This window comes from Rhincodon typus, chromosome 5 (assembly GCF_021869965.1).
Source record: "Rhincodon typus isolate 14 chromosome 5, sRhiTyp1.1, whole genome shotgun sequence".
NCBI lineage: Eukaryota > Metazoa > Chordata > Chondrichthyes > Orectolobiformes > Rhincodontidae > Rhincodon > Rhincodon typus.
The window spans coordinates 35,743,168-35,767,269 of NC_063336.1; the positions used below are offsets into that span (position 1 = coordinate 35,743,168).

General features: G+C 40.2%; 2 protein-coding genes across 2 annotated transcripts in view; one reads left to right on the forward strand and one right to left on the reverse strand.

Moving 5' to 3' along the window:
- mdn1 (midasin AAA ATPase 1) overlaps positions 1–5,119 on the reverse strand; it is a 184,099-nt gene extending 178,980 nt beyond the window's left edge. Inside the window, exons 1-3 of the mRNA XM_048597433.1 lie at positions 4,905–5,119; positions 1,995–2,218; positions 377–601 (exon numbers count right to left, since the gene is read on the reverse strand). Of these exons, the coding sequence (XP_048453390.1) occupies positions 377–601; positions 1,995–2,218; positions 4,905–5,000 (545 nt within the window). The 5' untranslated portion in view covers positions 5,001–5,119. The remainder of the gene's footprint in view (positions 1–376; positions 602–1,994; positions 2,219–4,904) is intronic.
- A 4,338-nt stretch (positions 5,120–9,457) lies between these two features.
- On the forward strand, positions 9,458–23,914 carry LOC109933030 (CASP8-associated protein 2). The gene is made up of 4 exons (XM_048597434.1): positions 9,458–9,638; positions 17,682–17,773; positions 21,391–21,480; positions 23,786–23,914. Exons 2-4 carry the CDS (start codon positions 17,704–17,706, stop codon positions 23,902–23,904), a joined length of 279 nt encoding a protein of 92 aa, XP_048453391.1. The 5' UTR covers positions 9,458–9,638; positions 17,682–17,703; the 3' UTR covers positions 23,905–23,914.
- The last annotated feature ends 188 nt before the right edge of the window (positions 23,915–24,102 follow it).

Below are 24,102 nucleotides of genomic sequence, written 5' to 3' on the forward strand. Positions count from 1 at the left end.
TACATATGTAAAGATCATGTTCTCATGTGAAAGGCCAAATTGCTCTCTGAAACTCTTTATACTTTTACAACGTACATGACTGAAAAGCTCCCACATTTCCTGAACTGGGCTTAGTTTCCAATTATTTGGATAGTCAATGCAAACTGATTAATTTAACCAGGTTTTTAATGCAGCTAAGTTGAATTTTACAAAGTATATATAACAAACAGTAGTAGCTTTAAAAAAAAAAAAGGGCTAGGATATCTTGCCTAAGCACACTCACATTTTATTTAGTAATCCAAACCGTTTGATAATTTATATCACAAGGGGTTAATATGTGTAGTTAGCTATTATAAAGTGTTTTATTTATTATTGTCACATGTATCAACATACATACCAGCGGACCAACGTATCATGGCTTCTCAACAATGGAATGCATACACTCCAATCCCATAATTTACCGAACATTATCCAGTTTTCCTTCAAAAGTCTATATGCTGCACTCATGAGGTCTCGGAGTTTCATGCGTTTCCGTCCATATCGGACTGCACTGGAATCTGAACTCTCCAAAAACAGCCTCTGGAATACTGGTGGAGAATCCTTAAAGTATCTCAATGCAAACCTTCAAGATAGAAAACAGAATAAAGGAGTTATCAATAAGAATCACCAATCTGCTATTACAGGGGAATAAAATGGCCCTGCATTCTCTGAAATGCCCCTAAATATTTCCAACAGTGAGCCACTCTAGAACCACCAAAACAAAGCTTGGAAATCTTGCTCCTGCAAAGTCAAACCTTTGCATCATGTCGACCCTACAGTCCATAAACAAGAAAGGTCAGCATTATCTCCTGGCAATGCCGATGATTATCGCAGGGGGGCTGGTCATCAGCACAGATTTTTTACCTTTGCGTGAGCTTAAAATTTGCTCAGATCCTGCTGCAGCAGCTGAACATGGTTGGGCTGAGGACACTACCCCATGGAACTCCTGCAGTTCAGGTGGCATCCAACAATTATAACCATCCTCCCTTTCTGCTACGCATGACATCAGTCATGGGAGTTTCTCACCAATTCCCACTCCCTGCCCCTCCCAAAAAAGTGAATACCAGCGAGCAGACTATTACTGAGTAGGTGCCACTTGATAGTGCTGTCAATTACCGTGTCCATTCTTGCCGATGAAGCGTATTTGGTTGATTTAGCACTGTCCTTTTTCTCCACAAATGGTTATGCTCCGATGCTTTTACTTATTGTCAGGTAGGGGCCAGATTAATGAGAAGTCCCAGGTAGCTTGGACCACACCTTCAGCACCACAGCTGGCTTGTTGTAATGGTCAACAGCCTTCAGTATAGTCAGCGTGACTCAGCTGCCTCTTGATATCACGTAAGTGAATTGAATTGGCTGAAGACTGGCTTCTGCAAAGGTGGGCAACTCCGGAGACAACCTAGATGGGTCATCTAAGATGGAAGAAAATGCTTCACCTTGTCTTTATACTGATGTGCTAGGTGTCACCATCAATGGGAATGGAGACTGTTTATGGAGCTTGCTTCTTTAATTTTATATGGTTGCAGCAGTTCAGGATGGCACACCGCCAACTTCTCAAGGGCATTTAGGGAAGGGTAATAAATCTGGCCTTTTGATAGTGAAACCCAAATCACAAGTATTAATCTTTAAAAACCCAAATCATTATGGGTACAAGCAAACCCTACATTTGTTGGTTCATTACTGACCACTTGTTCTTCTTTGGACTCACCTCATTCCAACCAACAGTCATTTCAATCCAGGGTTCAAAATGAAGTACCATAAAGTGGCAGGGGCCCACACAATTCCCATTCACTCAGTACAAGAAGAAAGGGAAATTTTGAGAAAAGAAGTTAATTGTTCATTGACCAAAGACTACCTCCCTCAAATTCTTTTTGCTACAATACAGCTATTTACATGCTAAAAAAATGCATGATTCAATTCTATCCAACAGCAACCAAAACATCGAGTGTTTTCAAGTTCCAATGTTTACAACTTACGAAATGACATCAGGGCTGATATCAATAAGCTTGCTCATTGCCACACACAGCCTCTCATGTAAATCATGGTTGAATACGGCTCCTTTAATTGACCGAACATTGCGCTCAAGAAGGTCCAATAGCAAAGGCCTGAGGTGGCGCCCAATTAGCAGCGTGCAATCTTTATCCAGCAGAAGTTGAGCTAAGATGCTAAGGATACACTGCCGATCCTGCTCGTTCCAAATCTGGATTGATGGGGAAAGAAAAACACAATCACATGATGTAGATTTAAATATCACCTACAATATTTGATCAGCAACACTTTTGTTGATGGTAATTTTGAAAAGATCATCCACCTATTCAACATACCTCGAATACATTTTTTGCCTCAGCTCACAACCCTGCAAGTGAATGCCACTGCTTCTAAAACAAGTTTATCTTCTTCTCTATTCCAAATATTACACCCATAACCCTTCATTTAAGAATTCCAAACTATTGCTTTTCTCCTGTCAGAATGTTAAACTTTGACTATATCATCACGTTAGAATACAGATTACAAGAGAGCTACAATTTTTAAACCCTTCTTCATATTTGAAAGATAAATTTGTACTTCCTTATCATGGTGAATCTGTTTTATACCCTTTAAATTCTTAATAAAATAGAATCCATTATCCATAGGTTATGGTCTTACAATTTTACAGAATTGTTATTGCAGATTTTAAATCTGAATGATATAAGAGATCAGGCCAAGAATTTGACTAAATTTCTTTGTTTAAAAATGGCCTCCATGTCGTCAATGGCCCACGAAGTTGATATATAAAATACCTTAATGACAAAACCATACTAATTGCCCTTCAACCCCCAGGTATCAGGAAAGAAAACAAATTTAACATTGGCAGCAGTCTCCTCCAAGTGATATTGATGCCTGTTCTATGCCTTCCCTTTAGACCAACTGGTACCAAGAGATCATGAATGGTTGAAACTCCACTTCCATCAAATCTCATTCTTCAACACAGTAACACCAGACTAAATATCCTTTTCCATTCTCCTCAGCATTCTTCCAAACACCTGCCAGGGGGCAAATACCAAGACTAGATACAACAGTAAGGGAATTAGCGATCCTTCATGTAATTAGTCATTGTCTACAGAGCACCAAAGGCATCCAGCTTTGTTTGAAACACAGCTGAGTATACTATAGCTTGAGGGATAGTATGCGACAAGAATGGGACAAGGTAAGCAGGTAGGCCTTCATGAGCTAGCACAGCCAGAACCAGCATTGCTGACATAACTCTGCATTCTAGCCATTTAATCAACACCCAAGAGGTTGGAGATAATGTGTTTAATAAAGTATCACAGAACAAGCTTGTCCTTGAAGTTTGTCATTTCTGCACAGACAACACCCCCCCCTCCCCAATTCATCATTGCACCAAAGAGCATAACCTCATATTTTACCACAACACATTTTATTTGCCAGGTTTTGCCCACTCACTTAACCTGTCTGTATCCCTATGTAGACTGTGTCATCTTCATCACTTGTCTTCTCACCTACTTTTGTACTATCTGCAAATTTGGTGGTAGTACATTCACACCCCTTATTGAAGTAATTAATATACAAGCATAATTGCAGCCTCAGGACTAATCCTTGCGGTATCTCATTAGTTGCAGGTCCTGAAAAAGGGAAGATTTCCATCCACTTTACCTGACAAAGGAGCAGCACACCAAAGGCTTGTGATTTCAAATAAACCTATTGGACAATTACCTGGTGTTGTGTGATTTCTGATTTTGTCAACCCCAGTCCAACACCAGCACCTCTACATCCTGGCTTCTAACATCTACTAACTATATTAACATACTACTTCCAACACCATAGGTTCTCATCCTGTGAAGTAACCTTGTTTAGCATATTATCAAATGCATTTTGGAAACCCAAACACATCCACTGATTCCTTTTTATCTATCCTGCTGGTTACCTCCTCTACATATTTGAATTAATTTGTCTGGCATCATTTACTTCACTGTTCATGCTGCTTGATTATATTATGCAAATCTAAATGTTGTGCTATTACATTCTTTATAATTGAATCTCACATTTCTCCAATAATAGGTATTAAGCTAACTAAACTTTAGCTACCAATTTGTCTTCTTCCATTCCAAATGAAGATGTTACAATGACAGTTTTCTAATCCTCTGGGACTTTTTCAGATGCTAAGGATTCTTGGAAGACTACTGGCAATGTATCTATTACCATCTCTGTAGCTCCTTCTTTTAACATCCTCAGGTGCAACTCACCAAGCGCAAGGAGCTTACTGGCCTTGAAACCTAATAGTTTCCGGACCACTTTTTCTCCAGTAACAATTACTATGTTTGTTTACTCAGTTTTATCCTGATTATTTAGTACTCTTGGATTGCTTTTAATGCCTTGTAATGTGAAGGCTGCCATAAAAAGCTACATAGTCATGTAATTTTCACAGAATTCAGGCATCAGTAGAAAGCACTGGCATAATAAAAACAGAACTCAACTCAGACATTAAGCAGCAATCCTGACTCTGGAGACAACATCGCAGGTTAAATGACTAAAATTACTGGACAAGGCCAATAATCCAATCTGAGTGACAACTTTGGTATGCCTCCCGGAGCATCCAAATAAATTGCAGCTAAGTGGTCAAGACACAGTACTGCTGTCTTCATTGTGACAGTTCATTTGGAAACCATTTTTCTAAATATTAAAATCAACTGCAATCGACCTATTGCAACACGATCTGACTGAACTCTTACCAGGTTTGTGAAGGCATTGACTGTGAAAAAACTGAGAGGTTAAGAGAAGCTGGGAGCGGGGGGGAACAGATGAAGGTCCTATGCCCGTTCCCAAAGTCTATCACATAACGCACCAGCCCTGGGGCCAAGCTCGGATTCACTCAATTAGTCACTCACCTGTTTGGTCAAGTATTTGTTCAACTCGGTGCCGCTCTTGTCGTTTAACTTGGCGATCAGTGCAAGAGAAGAGAACTGAAACTCCAGGTCCTCCATCGTGGCAGCGACCCTGAAGCAGGGTTTCAGGGTGAGGTCTGCGGCTGAATGCTGAGGAAAGTTACCCAACCACCAGCAGCATGTTCCACAAACAGCTCCTCTTCCAGCTCCAAACTATAAGACAGTCACACGTGGAAGAGACTGAGCAGAATACTTCCGGGGCACATGCACATTTAAAACTGAAAAACCTCCCCCAAAGCAGTTTCCACACACTTAACTGCCTCCGGTAGCACTGATTGGTACAATGAGCCTTGCAAATTATATCACCCAAACAAACCATTTTTAAGCCTGCAACACCTTCAGACTTACAATTGTGCAGCACTTTTTAAAGCTGCAGACCTCGTTTTATGTTAGCGTCTTTTATTTTGTATTGCGCATTGCAAACTGTAAAGAAAGACTCAATTCATTGCCAATTGCTGGAAACATCATCCACAAGGAAATCTTCCTTTTCTTTATAAAAGTATTTTAGTATTTGTACCGTTTTTAACAAAAAATACAGAATAAAATTATGGAAATGCAAATCATTGTTAAGCTGAAACAGTCACAACAGAACTAAGTGCACGATCAAAATAGAAAGTGGCAGTAATAGAGGCGCTCAATGGGCAAGGTATTGGAATATTACATCGCGAATGATAAGACGGAAAAGCAGGAAGTTTTGCAATAAGCCTGTGTTGTTGCTTTATCCATCATACAAATACCAATCAAAGAACTACTGTGGCTACTGGTGCAGACCAGATGATGGGAATCCCGCAACGATTTCTGCACTTCCTGTCTCCCAGATGTCCACCAACAAGACGCAAGTCAGGAGTGTGATGGAATTCTCTTCAGTTTTCAGGATAAGTGCAGCTCCAACAACACTCAAGCAGTAGTTCAATACCTTACAGAGCATTGCACCACTATCAGCATTCTTTCTCCCAAAGCACTCCATCCCCACATCATTGCATTAATGCTGTCCCCTCCACACCACACTTCTGATAGAGAGAGATTCGTCGAGACTCAAAACGTTAGCTTGCTCTCTTTCCACCGATGCTGCTTGACCCGCTGTGATTTCCAGCATTTTTTGTTTTCAAAGCAGCCTGCTTGCTTGGTACCACATTCAATATGCATCTCCTTCAGCATCACAGTTGCAGCAATGTGTACCATTACAAGATGCACTGCAATAACTCACCAAGGCTGTCCTGACAATTGCTTCCAAAACCCGTACCCTCTACCATCTAGAAGGATAAAACAACAGATGTATAGGAACACCACCACCTGCAAGTTCCCCTTTCTGCCACTCACCATCCTGACTCTTTCAATGTCACACACTCAGAATCCTGGAACTCCCTTCCCAAGAGTGCTGTGGATGGACTTCAGTGGCTCAAGAAAGCAACTTTGAACAGCTTCATGACAGCAATTAGGGATGAGCAATACATATTGGCCTTGACAGTGACACTCAGGTCCTGTAAATAAATCAAAAATATCTCCTATTCTGAAAATACGAACATGGAAGGATTTGGTATTGCAAAAAAAAAGTTATAACCTATTAATTGTTTGTTCAGTCAAACCTAGTGTAATGTAAGTGGTTAGTGGGATCTTCAAATGGCAAGAGATATAAGATTGAAGCAATTAAAGACATGCTGCACGATTCATTTGCGGAAATTCACCTACTTCATATCCTTGATCAAAGATCTGAAATGGGAATCACTACAGCAGAGGAGGGGGAAGAAAAGACTGACCACATTCTATGAAAGGTGGAATAGAATGGTGGAAAACAGCAGAAACATGCGCCTGCTGTCTTCCAGCAATGGCAAGGCATGTGGTAGCCATCAATACAAACATCAAAAACTATTTGTTTCCAAGACAATGCTTCAACAATTTTTCTTTCCAAGGACAATCTCACAGTGGAACAAGCCATGAAAGGAGATAATCACAGCCCCACCACTCAAAATTTACATGACCCCGAAACTAGCAAAACTTGAGAATGGTGAACACTGGTCCGACTGGTTTTGTATATCTAAGGAAAGTTGTTTTCAACTGGTCCACCGCAACAAGGTGAGAAGTGTGCCATCAAACTTTCTTTATTTGGTGACACTAACTGCCCCTATCGTGGATGGGGGAAGCAGCGCCCAGCATCTGATTAGTGAAAGGCACTGTCACTCAATGTGCTGGTCATTAAGGCTGTACCAGAGTGAAGCCAAGAACATGGTGAGTGCAGGAACTGCAGCTCCCTTTCTTGGAGCAGAGTCCGGGGGAGAGGAGTTCAACTCACTGCCTTACGCAAGCCCTACGCAGTGGGGGGACTGCTGCTACTGCTAGTGACTGAGCTTCCTCTATGTGACTGGGCCATGAGGTGACTTCAGCAAGATGGCTGTGTGTTGTGAGATGTAGCTGAATGGCTGGTGGTCAGCTATGAAGAGTGGGTGTGCCATGGAATTGTTTGTCTCACTGAAGTGTGCCTTGATACTGAAAACGTTGGGACCAACTGTTTCAGAGTGTATGACCAGCACATTCATTTCCAAGTGTCTTTTTACTAGTTTATCCCTCTAAGCTATCTTTAGACTACTTCCGTTTACAATGAAAGTCACTGAATGTTCAAAATTCAGGGTCCAAGAATTGAAATGACATTCTTGCTAAACCATGGAGAAGGCAAAATGGGAGAGAATCTGTGTGGAAGCCACATGCCCTTTTCATAAGATCACATGGTGTAGAGCAGAAGCATGCAATTCTACACATTAAGTTTGTTCAATCTTTTAGTCAGTTTGTGGCTGATCTGATAAGCCTCAAATCCATTTTACTGCCTTATTCTAGTAGCACTTGATAAATTTACTGCTTAAAAACAATCTTAGCCTTGAATATACCTAGCCTCTACAGCCTCCTCTGGTAAAGATTTCTGCAGATTCACTTCCTTCTAAGAAATTCCTCCACATCAACAACCTCGCAGCATCTACCCTGTCAAGCCCCTTAAGAATCTTGTATATTTAAATAAGGTTGCCTCTCATTCATCTAAACGCCACGAGTACAAGCCCAATCTACTCCAACTGCTCCTCATAAGAATATCCTTCCATACCCAAGATCAACCTAGTGAATCTTCTGTGGACTGCTTTCAATGCCAGTGTATCTTTTCTTGGAGGAGGAGAGCAAAACTGTTTGCAGTATTCTAAGTGTTATGTAACTACTGCCTTGTACAGTTTTTGCAAAACTTTACTATTTTTATACTCCATTCCCTTTATAATAAAAGTCACTGCAATTACGACAGCTTTCCAATTTCTCATACAATCTTGCCCTTACTCATTTGCTGTTGGTGGAGGCCAGGTGAAATTGAGTGAGAATGTAAATGATACATTTTGCTTCAACAATCTTGATAAGACACTATAAACTAGGGGTGTTATTCTAAAGGACGTGCAGGAACAGAGAGACCAAGCTATGCATGAATCATTAAAGGTGGCAAGACAGATGGAGAGCAATGAATAAAGCGTATATCAGACACTGGTTAGACTTAAGCTGGAAAGTTGTGTATAGTTCTCGGCCCGATACTTTAGAAAAGATAATAAATAGATGGTAGGTCCGGCCCAGCTTCGGATTCCTTGTGGCAGCTTTGGTGTTGGGTTTCCTTGATCTCAGGCGTCCTGGAGGTATGAATTGAACTAAGATGGACTTTGTCTTAAATTTTTCTTTTTTTACATTAAAATGGTGTTAGAGTATGGAGACTTAAACACTTTTCACTTTTGAAAAATACAAGTGACAATAAATTAATATTCTATTCTATCCTAAGAAATTAACAAGAATAGTTTCAGGGATAAGGATCTTCAATACTGGGATAAGACTGAAGAAGATGAAACGGCCTTGGAGAGGAGAAGACTAAGAAGAGATTTGATAGAAGTTTTCAAAATCATGAGGAGTCTAGACAGAGTAGATGGTGAGAAACTGTTCTCATTGATAAACGGATCAAGAACCAGCAGTCATAAATTTGAAGAAAAAACAAATGTGAGATAAGGAAAAAAAACTTCTTTACACAGCAAGTAGCTATGATCTTGAATGTGCTGCCTGGAGATGTGGTGGAAGATAATTTTAAATAGAAACAATGTTCAAGGTTACTGGAAGAGGCAAGAAATTGGCACTAATTCAAAACGCTCAGAGAGCCAGTGCAGACACAATTTTCAACAAACGCATCTAAATACATAAAACTGTGGCTAATTTTAGGGTCTTAATGGGCATCGAGACAGAGCAACGTTTCAATTCAAATTAAAATATAGCTCTTGCACCTCGCGCGTGACAACTGATAAAGCTTCAGTTTGAAGCGATTCTGCTAACGGCCTCCCTCCCTTCTCTCTCCAATCCGGGACATTGCTGCTGCCTGTGCAAGGCCTGGGTAACAGTTCGCTTGCAGCGGTACGAGCAGCCTGGAGATGTCGCTGCCGTCGGAGGGCTGGGTGCTCCGCTGTGTTGGTGGGGGGTTGTGGGAAGAGGGCGGGCAAAAGAGGTGGACGGAGGCCCGGGGCGGAAAGTGGAAGGCGCGCGGGCAGCCTCGCTCTCATCTCCCGGGCCAGAGGGGTGCGAGGCTGAGTGACAGGCGGCTGAGAGCGAGCTGGGGCCCGGGAGCAGAGAGAAGGACGGTCCGGGACAGGAGGCTGGCACTGGCAACCTCGACAGACCGCGGTAAGGAAAAAAAACTCCGACCCTCTATTTATTTACTGTCGGAACATGTGTGTGTTTGGTTGTGGCCCGAATGTATGAGAAAAATAACAAACTCCTAGAGAACCAGTACTTCCCACCCCCATCCCCCAGCACTAGTGCATCCCTGTGTTGTACTGTGCGTGTTCCTTCTCTAATATATATCCTCAGTTTGAGGGCTGTTCACTCCATAACTGCAACATGGATAAATCAAAACTTTGCGTTTGTGTTTTCTTCGGGTTCTGTGTATTTGCCGTGCTCACTGAGTGGGTTTTCCTGGGCTGTAGTTGGATTTGTATTTTTTTTTGTCACCTATCTCCTCTCGGCATTTAGGTCTACGCTTTAAGTCCAATGTTGGCCTTTCACCCTCCTCCTCGGGTATGTGCAGCCAAGCTCCAGAAGCTCCGACAGTTAATGTTCAGCAGCAGGAACCGTAAACTGATTTTTAACTCCTTGGTGCGATGTTTGTTCTGAGTGGCAAAATGGCACAGAAAGGAAATCATACCATGGAGATCTAGGCTCTTCCATGTTTGCACAGCTCAATGCCCATCTGCTGCACCAAGCTCTTGTCTACTGAGACATCTGGAAAATGACCACAATACCTTGTAGTGTAGTGATAGAAGGGCACCTTTTCAAAGTGTGGCCAATAAATGATGATTGTTCTTCGTAATCTGTGTTGTTATCACAATGTGAGGATACTGACTGTTTAGTAGAGGGCATGTAGAAGTGTTTACAGTTGTGTGTGTGAGTTTGGAGGTTGGAGTGTACAGCTCATGGGGTTTGAACCATTGAACATTCCAAGTACATTAAATCTGAATACTCTTTATGATATTGTTCTACATAATCAGTACAAGCTCAGCAGAGGAATAATGATTGTGCAGTTAAGTTTAAAGGATGGGAGTTTAACAAGTGACTTAAAAAGTAAATTTTTTTGTGCTAGTTAGCAATGCCAAGAACCGGATGGATTGTTTTCAGCAAAACACATGTTTGAGGGGTATAAATGAGTATTCTTTGCTCACAAAAACAGAAATTGCTGAAAAAGCTCAGCAAATCTGGCAACATCTGTGAAGAAAAATCAGAGATATCGTTTCGGGACTGGTGACCCTTTCTCAGACTCTGATTTCTCTTCACAGATGCTGCCAGAGCTGCTGAGCTTTTGGAGCAATTTCTGTTTTTGTTTCTGATTTACAGCATCTGCAGTTCTTTCAGAATTCATTGAGTATTACATGTTATTTATTGATCTTGGTGCCAATCTTCTGGGCACTGTGTAACTAAGAGGCATGAACAAAAGCTGAAAAAGTGTTCACATTTAACTTATACTCACCATCCTCTGCATTGTACTCTGCATATGAAGCATGATGTCTGGATATGCACTTGGGTGGATAAGTAATTCAAGCGGGACCTGGGTAAATGTTTACTCTGAAATTTAAATTGCTTAAACAACAATTCTAAGCATTGAAGCAAAGTGAATATACCATAGTAGTCTTATCTGAATATCACTGTCACTTGAGGAGGGTTTGGATGGGCTTAGCAGGTAGGCAAGAACATGGCAGATCAAATACAAAATGTGAGGTTATCCACTTTAATAGGAGGAGCGTATGTGCAGTGTATTTCTTATATGGTAAGAGGTTGAAAAGTGTAGATATACAAAGAGATCTGGCTGTCATTGTTGATGAGTCACTGAAGGCTAATATGCAAGTCCAGCAAGGTGTTGGAAAGGCTAATGGAACGTTAGCCTCTATCATGAGGTTTTGAGGACAGGAGTAGTGAAATCTTACTGTGTGTAAGAGCTTGGTTAGATTAGACTTGGAGTACCATGTTTAAGTTTATTGTCTTTACCTCAGAAAAGATAATTGCCATAGAGGGATTGCAACAGAGGTTTAATCGGCTTGTTCTCAGGATGGCTAGACTGTCTTGTGAAGAGAGATTGGGCAAAATGGGCCTGTATTGTTTACAGTTTTGAAGAATGCAAGGTGATCTCATTGAAATACAAAACATTTAATGTGTTACGCTGGGTAGATACAGGCAAGATGTTTCTCCTGGTTGGAGAACTTAAAACCAGACCCCAATTTAAAATTTAAGGGGTTTCATTTAGGACTAAGGTGAGGAGAATTTATTTTATTCAGGGTTATGAGTCTTTGGAATTCCCTACACCTGAGGACTGTGGAAACTTGGCCTCTGAGTAAGTTTAAAGGAGAGCTTGATAAATTTTTGATTACCAACAGCACAAAGGATTATGGGAATGTCACGGATAAAAGGCGTTGAAGTGTTCCATCAGATATGATTGTATTGAATGGTGGAGCAGACTTGATTGGCTGAATGGCCTACACCTGTTCCTTCACTTCCGTATTTTCAGGTCAGGAAGATACCTTTAGTATTTCTAATTTACGTTCAATGATTTGGATTTTTTTTAATCAAGTCCATGTGACTAATCACATCTGAAGGGAATGCTCAATATGGATGAAATTGTAAAGTGTGTGGGGGGAGAACTGACAAATTTATTGCCAATAAGTGTGGGAGAACTGACAGAAATTCATTGCCAAAAAGTGTAAATATGTAGGCAAGAGGGAACGTGTCAAACATTCTCCACATACAGTGCAGGAGTAGTTTAAAATTAAGTAAGAGACCAATGAGTTTTATGACTTAATGCTCTGAGGCTTAAATCTAATATAATATTGTTATGTAGCTGAAACAATAGGATGTAATTTGTAGATGTGCTCAACTTGTACAAACATCTAGAATGTAATTGTAGAGCCTATTTGACAAGACATAAGCAAAATATTTGAATGGAGCAATGGTACGTAAATGTCACTATTAATCTTGCATATCCTTCGGTGTTATACTTCAGTACCGTTACTTGTGAAGATAAAGTTGAAAGCTGTTGGAATGATCGATGTAATGCTATCCATGGTGCCAAAAAGTGGTCCAACAAGGGAGGTGCAGAATGGCAAGGATGTTGTCATGGACGATTTGATTTGTTAAGTAGATAGAACCCTCTAGAGAAAAAAAGTATATGACTAACATGAAAACAAAAATTAAATCTGTCTAAATTGACGCCAAGGATTTGGATAACATTGATTACAAATACCCAAGTCTAGATGAGGTGCATCCCAGGCTGTTGTGGGGGACAAGGGAGAAAATTACAGGATCCTGACCCAAATTTCTTTAAAAGCTGTCCTCCACAGGGAAGGTGCCAGAGAACAGCTAATGTGGTTCCACTTTGAGAATGGTGGTAGTGATAGACCAGGAACTATAGACCAGTGCATCTAACATCAGTGGTAGGGAAACTATTGGAGAAAATAGTGAATGAGAAAATTCAATTCCATTTAGAGAGGCAAGATTTGATCAGGGATAGTCAGCATGGCTTTGTCAGGGGAAGTCATACCTCACAAATCTAGTGGAAATTTTCAAGGAGCTGATCGAGTGTTTGGATGGGCAGTTGATGTAGTTTGTGTGGATTTCAGCAAGACCTTTGACAAGGTCCCACGTGGGAAATTGATAAAGAAAGTAAAAGCTTAAAGTTTTTGAGAAGATTTGTAGCTTGAGTTGTGGATGAGGTTGTAAACATGCTTCCCGAGCCATTGGGTTTGGTTGCAAATGTTTTGCCACCCTGCTTGGTAACATCGTCAACGCGCTTCCAGTGAAGCTTCGGTGTTTTGTCCTGCTTGATATTTATATGCCTCGGTTTTCTGGGGTTGTTGGTATTATTTCCGGTTTTGTTTCTTGGTGGTTTGTACATAGGGTCTAATTCAATGCGTTCGTTGATGGAGTTCCGGTTGGAATATCAGGCTTCCAGGAATTCCCTGGCATGTCTGTTTGGCTTGTGCGATTATGGATTTGTTGTCCCAGTAGAATTCGCATGTCTCGTTGTCTGTATGCAGTGAGACAAGTGAGAACTGGTCGTGTCTCATGGTGGTTAGTTGATGTTCACTTATCCATACAGTCAGTTTACTTCTGGTTCTTGGGGTGCTTGTCCACAGATACACGAAAGTGGCAGGACAGGTTAATAGAGTGGTTAAGAAGGCCTATGGAATACTTGCCTCTGTCAGTCATGACATAGATTATAAGAGTAGGGAGATTATCTTGGAACCATACAGAACTTTGGGAAGGTCACAGCTAGATTTCTGTGCCCGGTTCTGGTCATCACATTACAGGAAGGATGTAATTGCACCAATGCAAAGCAGGTTTGCCAGGATCGTGACTGGAATGGAGCATTTCGGCTATAAAGAGAGGCTGAATAAGCTCAGATTGTTTTCTTTGGAGCAGAGAAAACAAGGAGGGGATCTGATTAAGGCATATAAGATCATGAGGGTCACGGACAGGGTGAATGGAAAGCTTCTGTTCCCCTTAGTAAAGGATCAATAACCAGGGGCCTTAATCTTAAGATGAAAGGGAAGAGATTTAGGGGAGATTTGAGGGGGGAAACATGGTTCACTCAGAGGGTGGAAGGAATCTGGAGTGCGCTGCCTGGGAGGTAGGAAACCTTGGATAACAAGGTGTAGAGCTGGATGAACACAGCAGGCCAAGCAGCATCAGAGGAGCAGGAAGGCTGACTTTTCGGGATGAGGACTTAAAGTGTCATAACATTCAAGACTATGGGCCTAGTGCAGGAAAGTCGGACTGGTTTAGGTAGTATATTTTTGGCAGTACAAGCTGATCCAACTTGATGGGCCAAAGGGCCTCCTTTGTACTCTGATTCAGTGGTACTAAATGGAAGGAACTGGAGCAAGAAATAGGTAAACAAATTCATTATTCCATATCTTTTACTCAATTTATTATTTTAAATGAAATCAAATACCCGAAAGAAGGGATGTAGGAGGAAGGAATGAAGTTTTCTACTGCATGTTCTGTATTCTCTTATGCAGAATGTAAAAAGCTAAACAAAAGAAGAAATAGGAATTGAGTCAGAGCAGATGGTTAAAATGAGAATAGAGGAACATATCGTCAATAGTGATCATAACAGAAACATCCAAAGTAATCAGCACAATGCAAGACAAAGATCAAAGTAATAGATTTGAGGAATAAAGCTAATTTTGAGGGAACTAGAATGGAGCTAGCAGAGATATGCTGTGAGAAAAAAAAATCTAGTGTTAGAACAGCACTGGGAAAAATACTAAAATGATCAGTCGAGTTTAAGAGAAATGTATTGTACTACAGACACGAGTAATGAAAAATTGTGGATGAATGAGATAATGATAGTAAAGGAAAATATGTTGCTTTCTTGAACCACTATAGTCCATGTTGTGTAGATGCACCCACAGTGCTATTAGGGAGCTATTCCCAAGGTTTATAGCCTAGTGACATAAGAATAGTAGTATAGTTTGAAGCCAGCTAGATGTTTGGTTGGAAGGGAACTTGCGAATGGTGGAGTTCGCATGAATCTGCTGTTTTCCTTCTAGGTGGTAGAAGTGACATGTTTGAAAGATGCCATCAACGGAGCCTTAGTGAGCTGCTGCAGTTTATCTTATAAATGTTGTACACAGCCACCACTCTGTGTGGCAAAAGAGGAAGCTAAAAGTGGTGGATGGGTGCCGATCAAGCAGATTGCTTTGTTCTGCCTTTTGAGTTGTATTGTAGTTGCACTCATTCAGGCAAGTGGAGTATTTTCTGTCATAATGTTGGCTTGTGCCTGGTAGATGGTTGGGAGAAAGAAGTGAGTTAATTGCCTCAGAGTTCCCAGCCTCTGATATGCTCTTAGTCATAGAGATCTACAGTACAGAAAAAGGCCCTTTGGCCCATCATGCCACTACTGGTCAGAAACAACCACCACCTAACTATTCTAATCCCAGTTTCCAGCACCTGGCCCATAGCCTTGTATGCCTTAGCATCACAGCTGCACATCTGAATACTTCTTAAGTAGTATGAGGGTTTGTGCCTACCTTCCTTACAGGTAATGAGTTTCAGTTTCCCACCACCCTCTTCCTCACCTGTCCTCTAAACCTTCTGCCACTTATTTTAAATGAATCCTGCTGGTCATTGATCCTCCTAAGGAAAAATAGTTTCTTCCTGTCTGCTTGATCTATGCCCCTCATAATTTAGCCACACTAGTCTCAGTATTTATATAGCTAGTTCAGTTTCTGGGCATGGTAACCTCAGGATTTTGATAGGGGATTGGTCAATGGTGATGTCAAAGGGACAACAGTTAGATTCTCTTCTTGTTTGAGATCGTCATTGCTTGACACTTGTGTGGCACAGAAGTTACTTGCCACTAATTGGCCTGAGCCTTAACTCTGACTGGATCTGACTGTATATGGCGTACTTCAGTTTCTGAGAAGTCGCAAATGGTGCTGAACGTTGTGCAATCATCAACAAGTTCACTTTATGATGAAGAGAGGGACATTGAAGGAGCTGAAGATGGTCAGGCCAAGGACACTACCCTGAGTGACTTGTCCTGGAACTGAGATGATTTGCCTCCAGCAACCACAACCAACTTCCTTTATTAGGTTAGATTCCAACCAGCAGAAAATTTTCCCCCTGATTTTCGTTTGACTCCAGTTTTGAAGGCATAATACTTAATGTACTCTGTTGATTGCTGCTTTGATTTTAAGGCCGGTCACTCTCCCAATATTTCTGAAGTTCACATCTTTTGTTAATGTTTGAACTAAGGCTTAAGACTTGTGCAGCTTAAATGTTATTTGCCACAAATCAGCCCAAACCAGGTCAGGAGGTGAGTGGGCCTGATGGAGCCCAAAGTGAGTGTCAGTGAACAGGTTAGGTTAGCTCAGTTGGCTGAATAGCTTGTTTGTGATGCAGAGCGATGCCAACAGCATGGGTTCAGTTCCCACACTGGCTGAGGTTACGATGAAGGACTCTCTTTCTCGACGTTGCCCCTCACCTGAGGGATGATGACCCTCTGGTTAAATGTCCACCAGTTGTCTCTCTCTAATGATACAGAAACCCTATGGTCCGGTAAGACTCTGCTGTCCTTACCTTTCCTTACCTTTATTGCAGAACAAGTGCTGCCTGACAGAACTGTTGATGACCTCTTCTATCACTTTACTGATAATCGAGTGTAGACTGTGGCAGAAATTGGTCAGATTGGATTTGTCTTGCTTTTTGATGAGGACCTACCTCGGCAGTTTTCCATTCTGCCAAGTAGATGCCAGTGTTGTCGCTGCTGCATCAGCTTGGACTGCTTTGAATGAGAGTTGCTGCACATGATCGCATGCTGTTTGTGTCTGATTGCTACAACTCAGGACAAATTGTATTAAAGCTGTAGTCATTGATTGTGATATTTTGGGAAATTCTGCTGGCATGGAAGTAGATCTTTTCTTTAGCAAATCTGCAATGACTAACCAACTCCTTTAAAACAAAGCTGTCAATATTTCAAGATATCTAAGTATAGCTTGTGAAACAAATAATTGCGCTTATCGTGGAATGAGACTTGCTGTAGTTTAAATTGTAGATATACTTTTCATACAATGGAATACTTCACTTCATGTGGAAGTCGGCAGGAAGTTGTGAACATTGGAAAAAAAAGATTAATTATCTGGGATTTGTTATCTTGACTCATTTTGGTTTGGTGTATTTTGGAGAGTTTTTCTTTCAGAGCAAGCCAAAAGTAGTTCATCCATAGTTGCAGGTATTTTCAACTTGTAATATAAGAATTGATTGGATTTCAACAGAATTTTCATTTGTCAGCAAGGTACATTTCATACAAAATATACTTTGAAGCTAGCGTTCGTTGTGTTTTGTTCATTAGATTATTTAAAAAACTCAATACAAAGGTGACTATGATTCTGAAAAATCTTAGATGTACAATCTCCATAATAACTATTTTAAAATTACTCGATGCGTTATTTCAATATCAATTAGGGTATTTTGTCAAAGGAAGTATATTTAAGCATGTGTAGCTTAAAAATGCAATAAAACTTGACCAATGAAACTCAACAACCAGGGAAGTTCAGCAGACTTGACAGACATCTGTACCTGTTATTGAGCCAGTGGCTGTTTTGCTAATGTGCACTAATAAAGTTAAAGTGCTGATCCAACCAAAACTTGATGACTATAAATCTTTACTTCATTCAGATGGAGAATTTCTGAAGACATCATGGAGAGTGACAGTGCAAGCAGCCACGTGGATTACCTTTATGGTGACCTGTTGCAACAGGACAGTTTTGGTAAGAAACGACATAAATTCTTAATGCCAGTGTGTGACAAACTTAAACTGTTGAGCATATGGCTGCAATTTTAGCACAAGTACCCTGTCTGTGATCTCCAGTTTTCATTGTATCAATCTCAGTTACTTGCAGCAGTGTGGTCTCCAGATGCAATTTGATGTGGAAAGTTGCCTATATCCATTATGGCCAATACTAGTGTTTCTATACAGGAACACAGGTAGGGCATTCAACACTTGCTCCATTCAGTAAGATCATGGCTGATCTGTAGGCAAATTCCATGTACCTGCCTTCAGCCCATAATCCATTAAATTTTTAAGTAAAAGGTATTATCTACCTCAGATTTAAAATTAACAACTGATTTTACAACCACTGCCATTTGTGGAACAAATTTCTAACTTTCTGCCACTCTGTGTGTAGAAGTGTTTCCTAATATCTCTCCTAATTCTCGGACTATGCCACTAATTCAACACTGCCCAACCAGTAGAAATAGTTATCTTTATCTACTATGTCTTTTCCTGTTATCATCTTGAAGAATTCAATGAGATCACCCCTTAACATTCTAAATCCTGCAGCCTTCCTCAAAATATCGTGAAGGGTGACTGTTAGTTATTTTCTGGTCTTAATGTCTAAGTATAATCCTCAGCTCACTCAGAATCTCACAATGGGAGATCTTCTAATGATAAGATCTGAAATGCAGTGCAGCATGTTAACCCTAAAGCATGTAAAGAAATGATCAATAGTTCAAGAAGACACACAAATCCCAAATAGTGTTGAATAAAATTCTTATGATGTGGTAGCAAAAGTAGATAGATAATATTTGCAATTTAAACTGTAGCTGTACCATTGGTTCTACTGTGTGGGGAAAATATACATAAACTCACAAAGATAGATGTGTGTTGTGAAGACAGATGATGTTTTCTTGGTGTGGGTGGGTAAAAAAGATGGTGAGGCTGTGCATCCCCAGAAATTTGTTTCCTTTTGTGCTTTTTGGTGTTTTCCCAGCTTTCTGAAGCCCACACTAAATATAAACAAGGATTTAACTTTTGTTGGTTCTTACTAAAAATAATTTTGCTAGTTGGATATTGATTATTTTTCTTTACACCATAAAATGTCTTGTACTTATTTTGTGGTGAATTAGAGTTTTGTGTTGTACAATGAAAGTTGTTAGGGTTGCTCATTTAATTCAAATAATCCAAGTTCCATTTATTGTGTTAATGGTATACAAATAGTTGTTGTACAGCACTTACTCAAGTTTAGCGTTGGGCAACGTGCTAAATAATTCCGAGTGTATAATGAGTTACGCTGATTACCAATTTAGAATTGTCCCTCGACTTGCAGTGTGCTACTCTTATGCATACTGTAAGCTGACTATATTAATACATATTCCCATATACTTTGCAGGCACACTGCATCAGTTTCAACTCAACAAAACAAGTGACTTCATTCTCTGGTCTGGGGACTGTCCTGAGACATAGATCAATCAATCAACCTGCTGGGTTTAACATTTTACAAAGCTTGGCAGTTAACTGTCAGTCATCGTCTAACTGGTGCATTCTCCATGGCATTGCCTCTACAATCAGAGTCCACTTGCCAACCAATCAGCACTCCCCTCATACCATATAATTGCTATATTCCCTTGCACTGGTGTTTCTTGTGAATTGTCCGAATGAGTGACAAAATGTCTTTTTCAGCAGTGGTGCTTCATGGATCAAATTTCATGTCCAATATTCTGAGTACATCGTAAATGCGTTTTCTTATACTTAATTGTTATTCTCTAAACATTTTATAGTTGGGAATATAGAACAAAGATGTACCAATTTGAGTTAATTGTTAATTTACTGGTACTGGGAAGGTGGACTGGGCTTAAGGGCCTTCAATTCAGCTGCTTTGGGGAAGCTTTAGCAGAACTGACCTGGGCTTTTGGAGTTTGGCAACATATATTGGGGTGGGGGGTGGTTGAAGGAGGGTGCTGGTTTGTCACCAGAGAGGACGTGGATCTGATGTGAGGTGATGGTTGTTATCACAAGTCTGAGCACTAGTTTGTGCACGCTTCCTCAATTTATAATGTATAGTTTGGTATTTTACAATTAGTTCTGGGAAATTTATTTGAAACCAAAATACTGTGGGTGCTGGAAATCTGAAATCAAATCACAAAATACTGGTAATACTCCGCAAGTCTGGCAGCATGAATGTGGAGAGAGAATGGAGTTAATATTTCTGACCTTTGATCAGAATGGAAGAAAGTTTGGAAATGTAACAGGTTTTGAACAAATGAACAAGCGAGAAGGTGGGAAGATAAACCAAAGAGCGGTCTTACGGTAGGCATGGAGAGGCAGGAGAGCTAAAATTATGAAAGGTTTCATGGTGCCCACTTCCATACCCCTCTTTCTGGTGCACTGATGCTGTTAACTACCCACCCTAATGTTGAACATCATGTCAACCTTGGCCTTCACAAAATCAATCTCTGACTCTTCGCTTCCTTGCCTTGCCTATTCTGGCTCTGTTTCTTTTGTTAGGCTATCAACTAAAAAAAAAGTTATTTTCTAAATCAATTTGTTCAGAAATATTATTACACGCCCCTGGAACAGGTGAGACTGTAAATATTGACTGTAGATCCATTGACTCCCTATTTCTATGTTTCCTTCTCCCTGTTTCCTTTTAGGATGCTGTTCCATCCTCAAGTCTGTCCATCTCCATTGCATTTTTTTTTCAGACAATGTAAACATCCCTACTTGTGCTTTGAATATGTGTTTCTTTTTCCTGAATGGTGGATTCTCTTCTCCCTGCCTCCGGTGTGATCAGTGGGGTCCTCCACCATGTCTTCTCTGTTTCACCATCTTCCCACCCTTACCTTTTCCCCACCCTCCCAATACCACAGTAGGGATTCTGTGTTTTTAAATTTTTAACCCCACCAAGCTACACGTTAGTGGATAATCCTGTAGAGTGAATGCTGCAATCCTCCTTTTTCTGCTTTAGCATTCTGAAAGGATCATTCAATCCAACTAACCTTGGTCCACTGCTCAGTCACCCCCAGCATTCTTCCATTTCCTAAGGCATCTCCCAGTGCAAGCACAGTTGAATAAACCAATTACCCTTTTAGCCCCTTTAATATTGAAAGTTCTGTTCACGTCTCCCAATTCCACTCTCTTTCACTTTGTACCAAGGAATCTGCTGTTATTTAAACTAGTCTGCATTTTGCCCTTTTATCCATCCTTCCACACTCCCCCTGTGAATTTCCAACTATTTCCCTGTTCTGATGAAACACCCTGGGACTAAAATTTAGTTCTATTTCTTTGCACAAATGCTGCCTGACCTGAGCATTTTTCTGTTTTTCTTTATGAAGATATGTATGTTTGTCTGTCTGTCGCATTGTATGTTTTTTCCATCCCCACTGTCTTTCTGTCTCTTAGCAGCTCTCTCTCACTTTTGCCTTGCTTGTTATGTTCTTCCCTCTGATAACTGAGCAGTTTGTTCTTTTTTGCATTTCATTTCTTGTATGACAACTACCCACATGGTTCCAGGGCTACAAAGTAATGAGTTCAATTTCAGTTTTCTCATTTGTGTGCTTTTAATCATTTTTGAAGTATTTGTTGGCTTTCTCTTTGTGCATATTGTAGTTTCCCCAGTGAAGACTGACAATGAAAACTCTGTAGATATCTATGATGGCCTGGACACAGACTATCAAGGAGGTGAACAGTCTGCATCACGTATGTTGAAAATAGTAACATTCACTATCTTTCAAAACATTTCAATGCTTACAGGTCGTAGTGTTGATGCAAAAAATGCCGTCCAACCCCCCACCCCCACTGGTTTTTACAGCTGCATGCTGAGAGAATGGCTTCTTATTTTGGCTGTGCTTAAACATTAGGGAAAAAGGCCAGCGTATTTCAGTGCAGTAGATTACTATCACTCATAAATTTGGATACTTCTGTCACACTATGCATAATGTATATATCTGGGCCATGAATCAATAAACTAAGTCTTAAAATAATAGCACTTCTCAAGTGCCACAGGTGGTCATCTACTTCATGTTTGAGTTAGAATTTGCAGTATGCACTTCCACCTTACAAACTGTGTAAGTGATTAGTTCGAAGGTGTTTTAAAAGAATCTATTAGCAACATATATGTTAATGGTAGTTTGACTTGGCTGCAATGAATTGAGAACAAATGGATCTCGATACCACTACAGTTCCAAGGAAGACTGCAATCAGCAACCTGTCCCCCTCTACTGGTCCTGTGTTGTCAAGGACAGATAGCCTTTAACGTCAGCGTTAAATATAGTGCAGGTCTTGATGTAGACATCATCAAAGTAGAATAGGTATAAGCACAAGGCAATATAATAAGTTTTCAGCATTTGGAGATTAATGAAATTTCGAAAAATGTTGGTCATCAACTTCTGGCCATCAATCCTCTAAGTTTCTTCCAAATATCAGCTCTGAGATTTTTTAGACAGAACCCATTTTTTGAAGAGCTTCCACTCTTTCTCACCCCTTTTATTTATTGTGTAGAAAGAATGTTTCTCATAAAATAGCTTATAAACCTCAAGAAACGAGTGAACAGCAAAGTGTGAAGAAAGTAAAAATAACCACACTAATTAATTGTACTTTGGTGTGAATTGATTCAAAAAAGTGGAAGTGCTTGGAGAATGATGAGTAGATTTCAGCCTTCCAAATAGGGAGTTTTGTGAAATCTTCTGAGATGGACCAAAGGGAAAATAACAAATACTGTGGAGGGGAATGGCAAAGAGAAATGTTGGGTGAAAGGGAGGAGCAGAATTCAAAGTAATTCCTACATGCTGTCATTAGCTGAAGAAATTGGTCCTGCAAAACTTCCAAATACAAGTTCTAACAATAATGTAATACTGAAACCAAAGCAAGTAGGAAGGGAGAGGAGACTATAAACTGAGTCTTCAGAGGAGTGGGACAGTAATCGTTGGTGCTGTTTTATGTTATTTGTGAGACTTATCTGGACCACTAATTAATTGAGATGCAGCTGATAAATTGTGTTTGATTATGCATTTCACATGCCCATTCTGATGCATTTACAGTCTGTTGATATGGTTACATTTCTTGTGTTCTGTCTTGTACAAAAACCTAGGAAAGAAGCTAACAGATATCAATTTACATTGTCATTATTGTACAAGATAAAATTTAATAAAGGTTCAATAAAACCCATAAACCAATATAAAGCCCATAAAATCTCTTTAAGCACTAACTACTTGTGAGGACAGTTGCTGGAAATTGTTATTGCACTATGGAGTCTGCATTAGTAATGCACAAGTTTCTTTTTTTTGTAATCCTCGTGTGGCAGAGCGTGCAGTTGGTTTTGTAGGTTGATAACTTGCAAATCAATACCTGGTACTAACCATAAGCTTGAGCCAGTGGCTGTATTTTTGCCTTCAGTCTTGAGTTCATTGCTTTGGGAATTGAGTGTATGATTTGGGCTAGCACCTGGATCCAATATAGAGGGAGAACATTGCTCGTAGACCTTTGTTTTGTTTTATTTTGAACCCTAATGCTTCCTAAATGTTCGGGTGTGTAAATAGGATACCCTATCTCAAGTCAAAGGGGACCGAAACATCCATATGGTGTCCTGGCCCATATTTTTCTTTCAACTGCCATCAAGATTTCACCTATTTAATTTGCTGGTAATAAGACTCTGCACTGAAAATGACAGCTGTGTATCCTTCTGAAGCAACATTGATAATGCTTCAGAAGTGATATATTGTCTGTCAAATGCTTTGGGATTTCCTGAGGCCATGAAAGACACTATTCAAATACAAGTTCTTTTCTTCTAATCTTGACTTAACAGTGTAAGTACAGAGTACTTGCCTCTTCTACTTGCATGCTATCTGAAGGTCAAATTTAAAGGAAAATTTCTGGAGGCTTAGCATCAGTTAGATTTATATTTATAGATGTCTGTTATGCCTTGAAGATCTTTTGAAAAGAAAATAACCTTTTTATTCCTGTAATTGATCTATGAATTTGTTATGAAGTTACATTTTTATTGCAGTTGACACTACAGGAAAGGGTAAATCTGCTAAAGATTGTTTTGATCTATATGAGGAGATCCTCACTGAAGAGAGAACTGCAAACGAAATCTCATTGAAAGAGGTACATGTTTGGTTATAGCACCATTTGATCTGGATAAGGCCACCTTTTGAAATAAGCAAAGGCAGATTGGCGATGTAAAAAGATCAATTGGTCTATAAAGCCTATCCCTTGCTGCCACCTTCCAAATGCTACTTGGCTGCTAAATGTACAAATAACACTAACAAAGTCTTCTGGCAGCATCTGTGGAGGAGAAAACAGAGTTAACGTTTCGGGTCC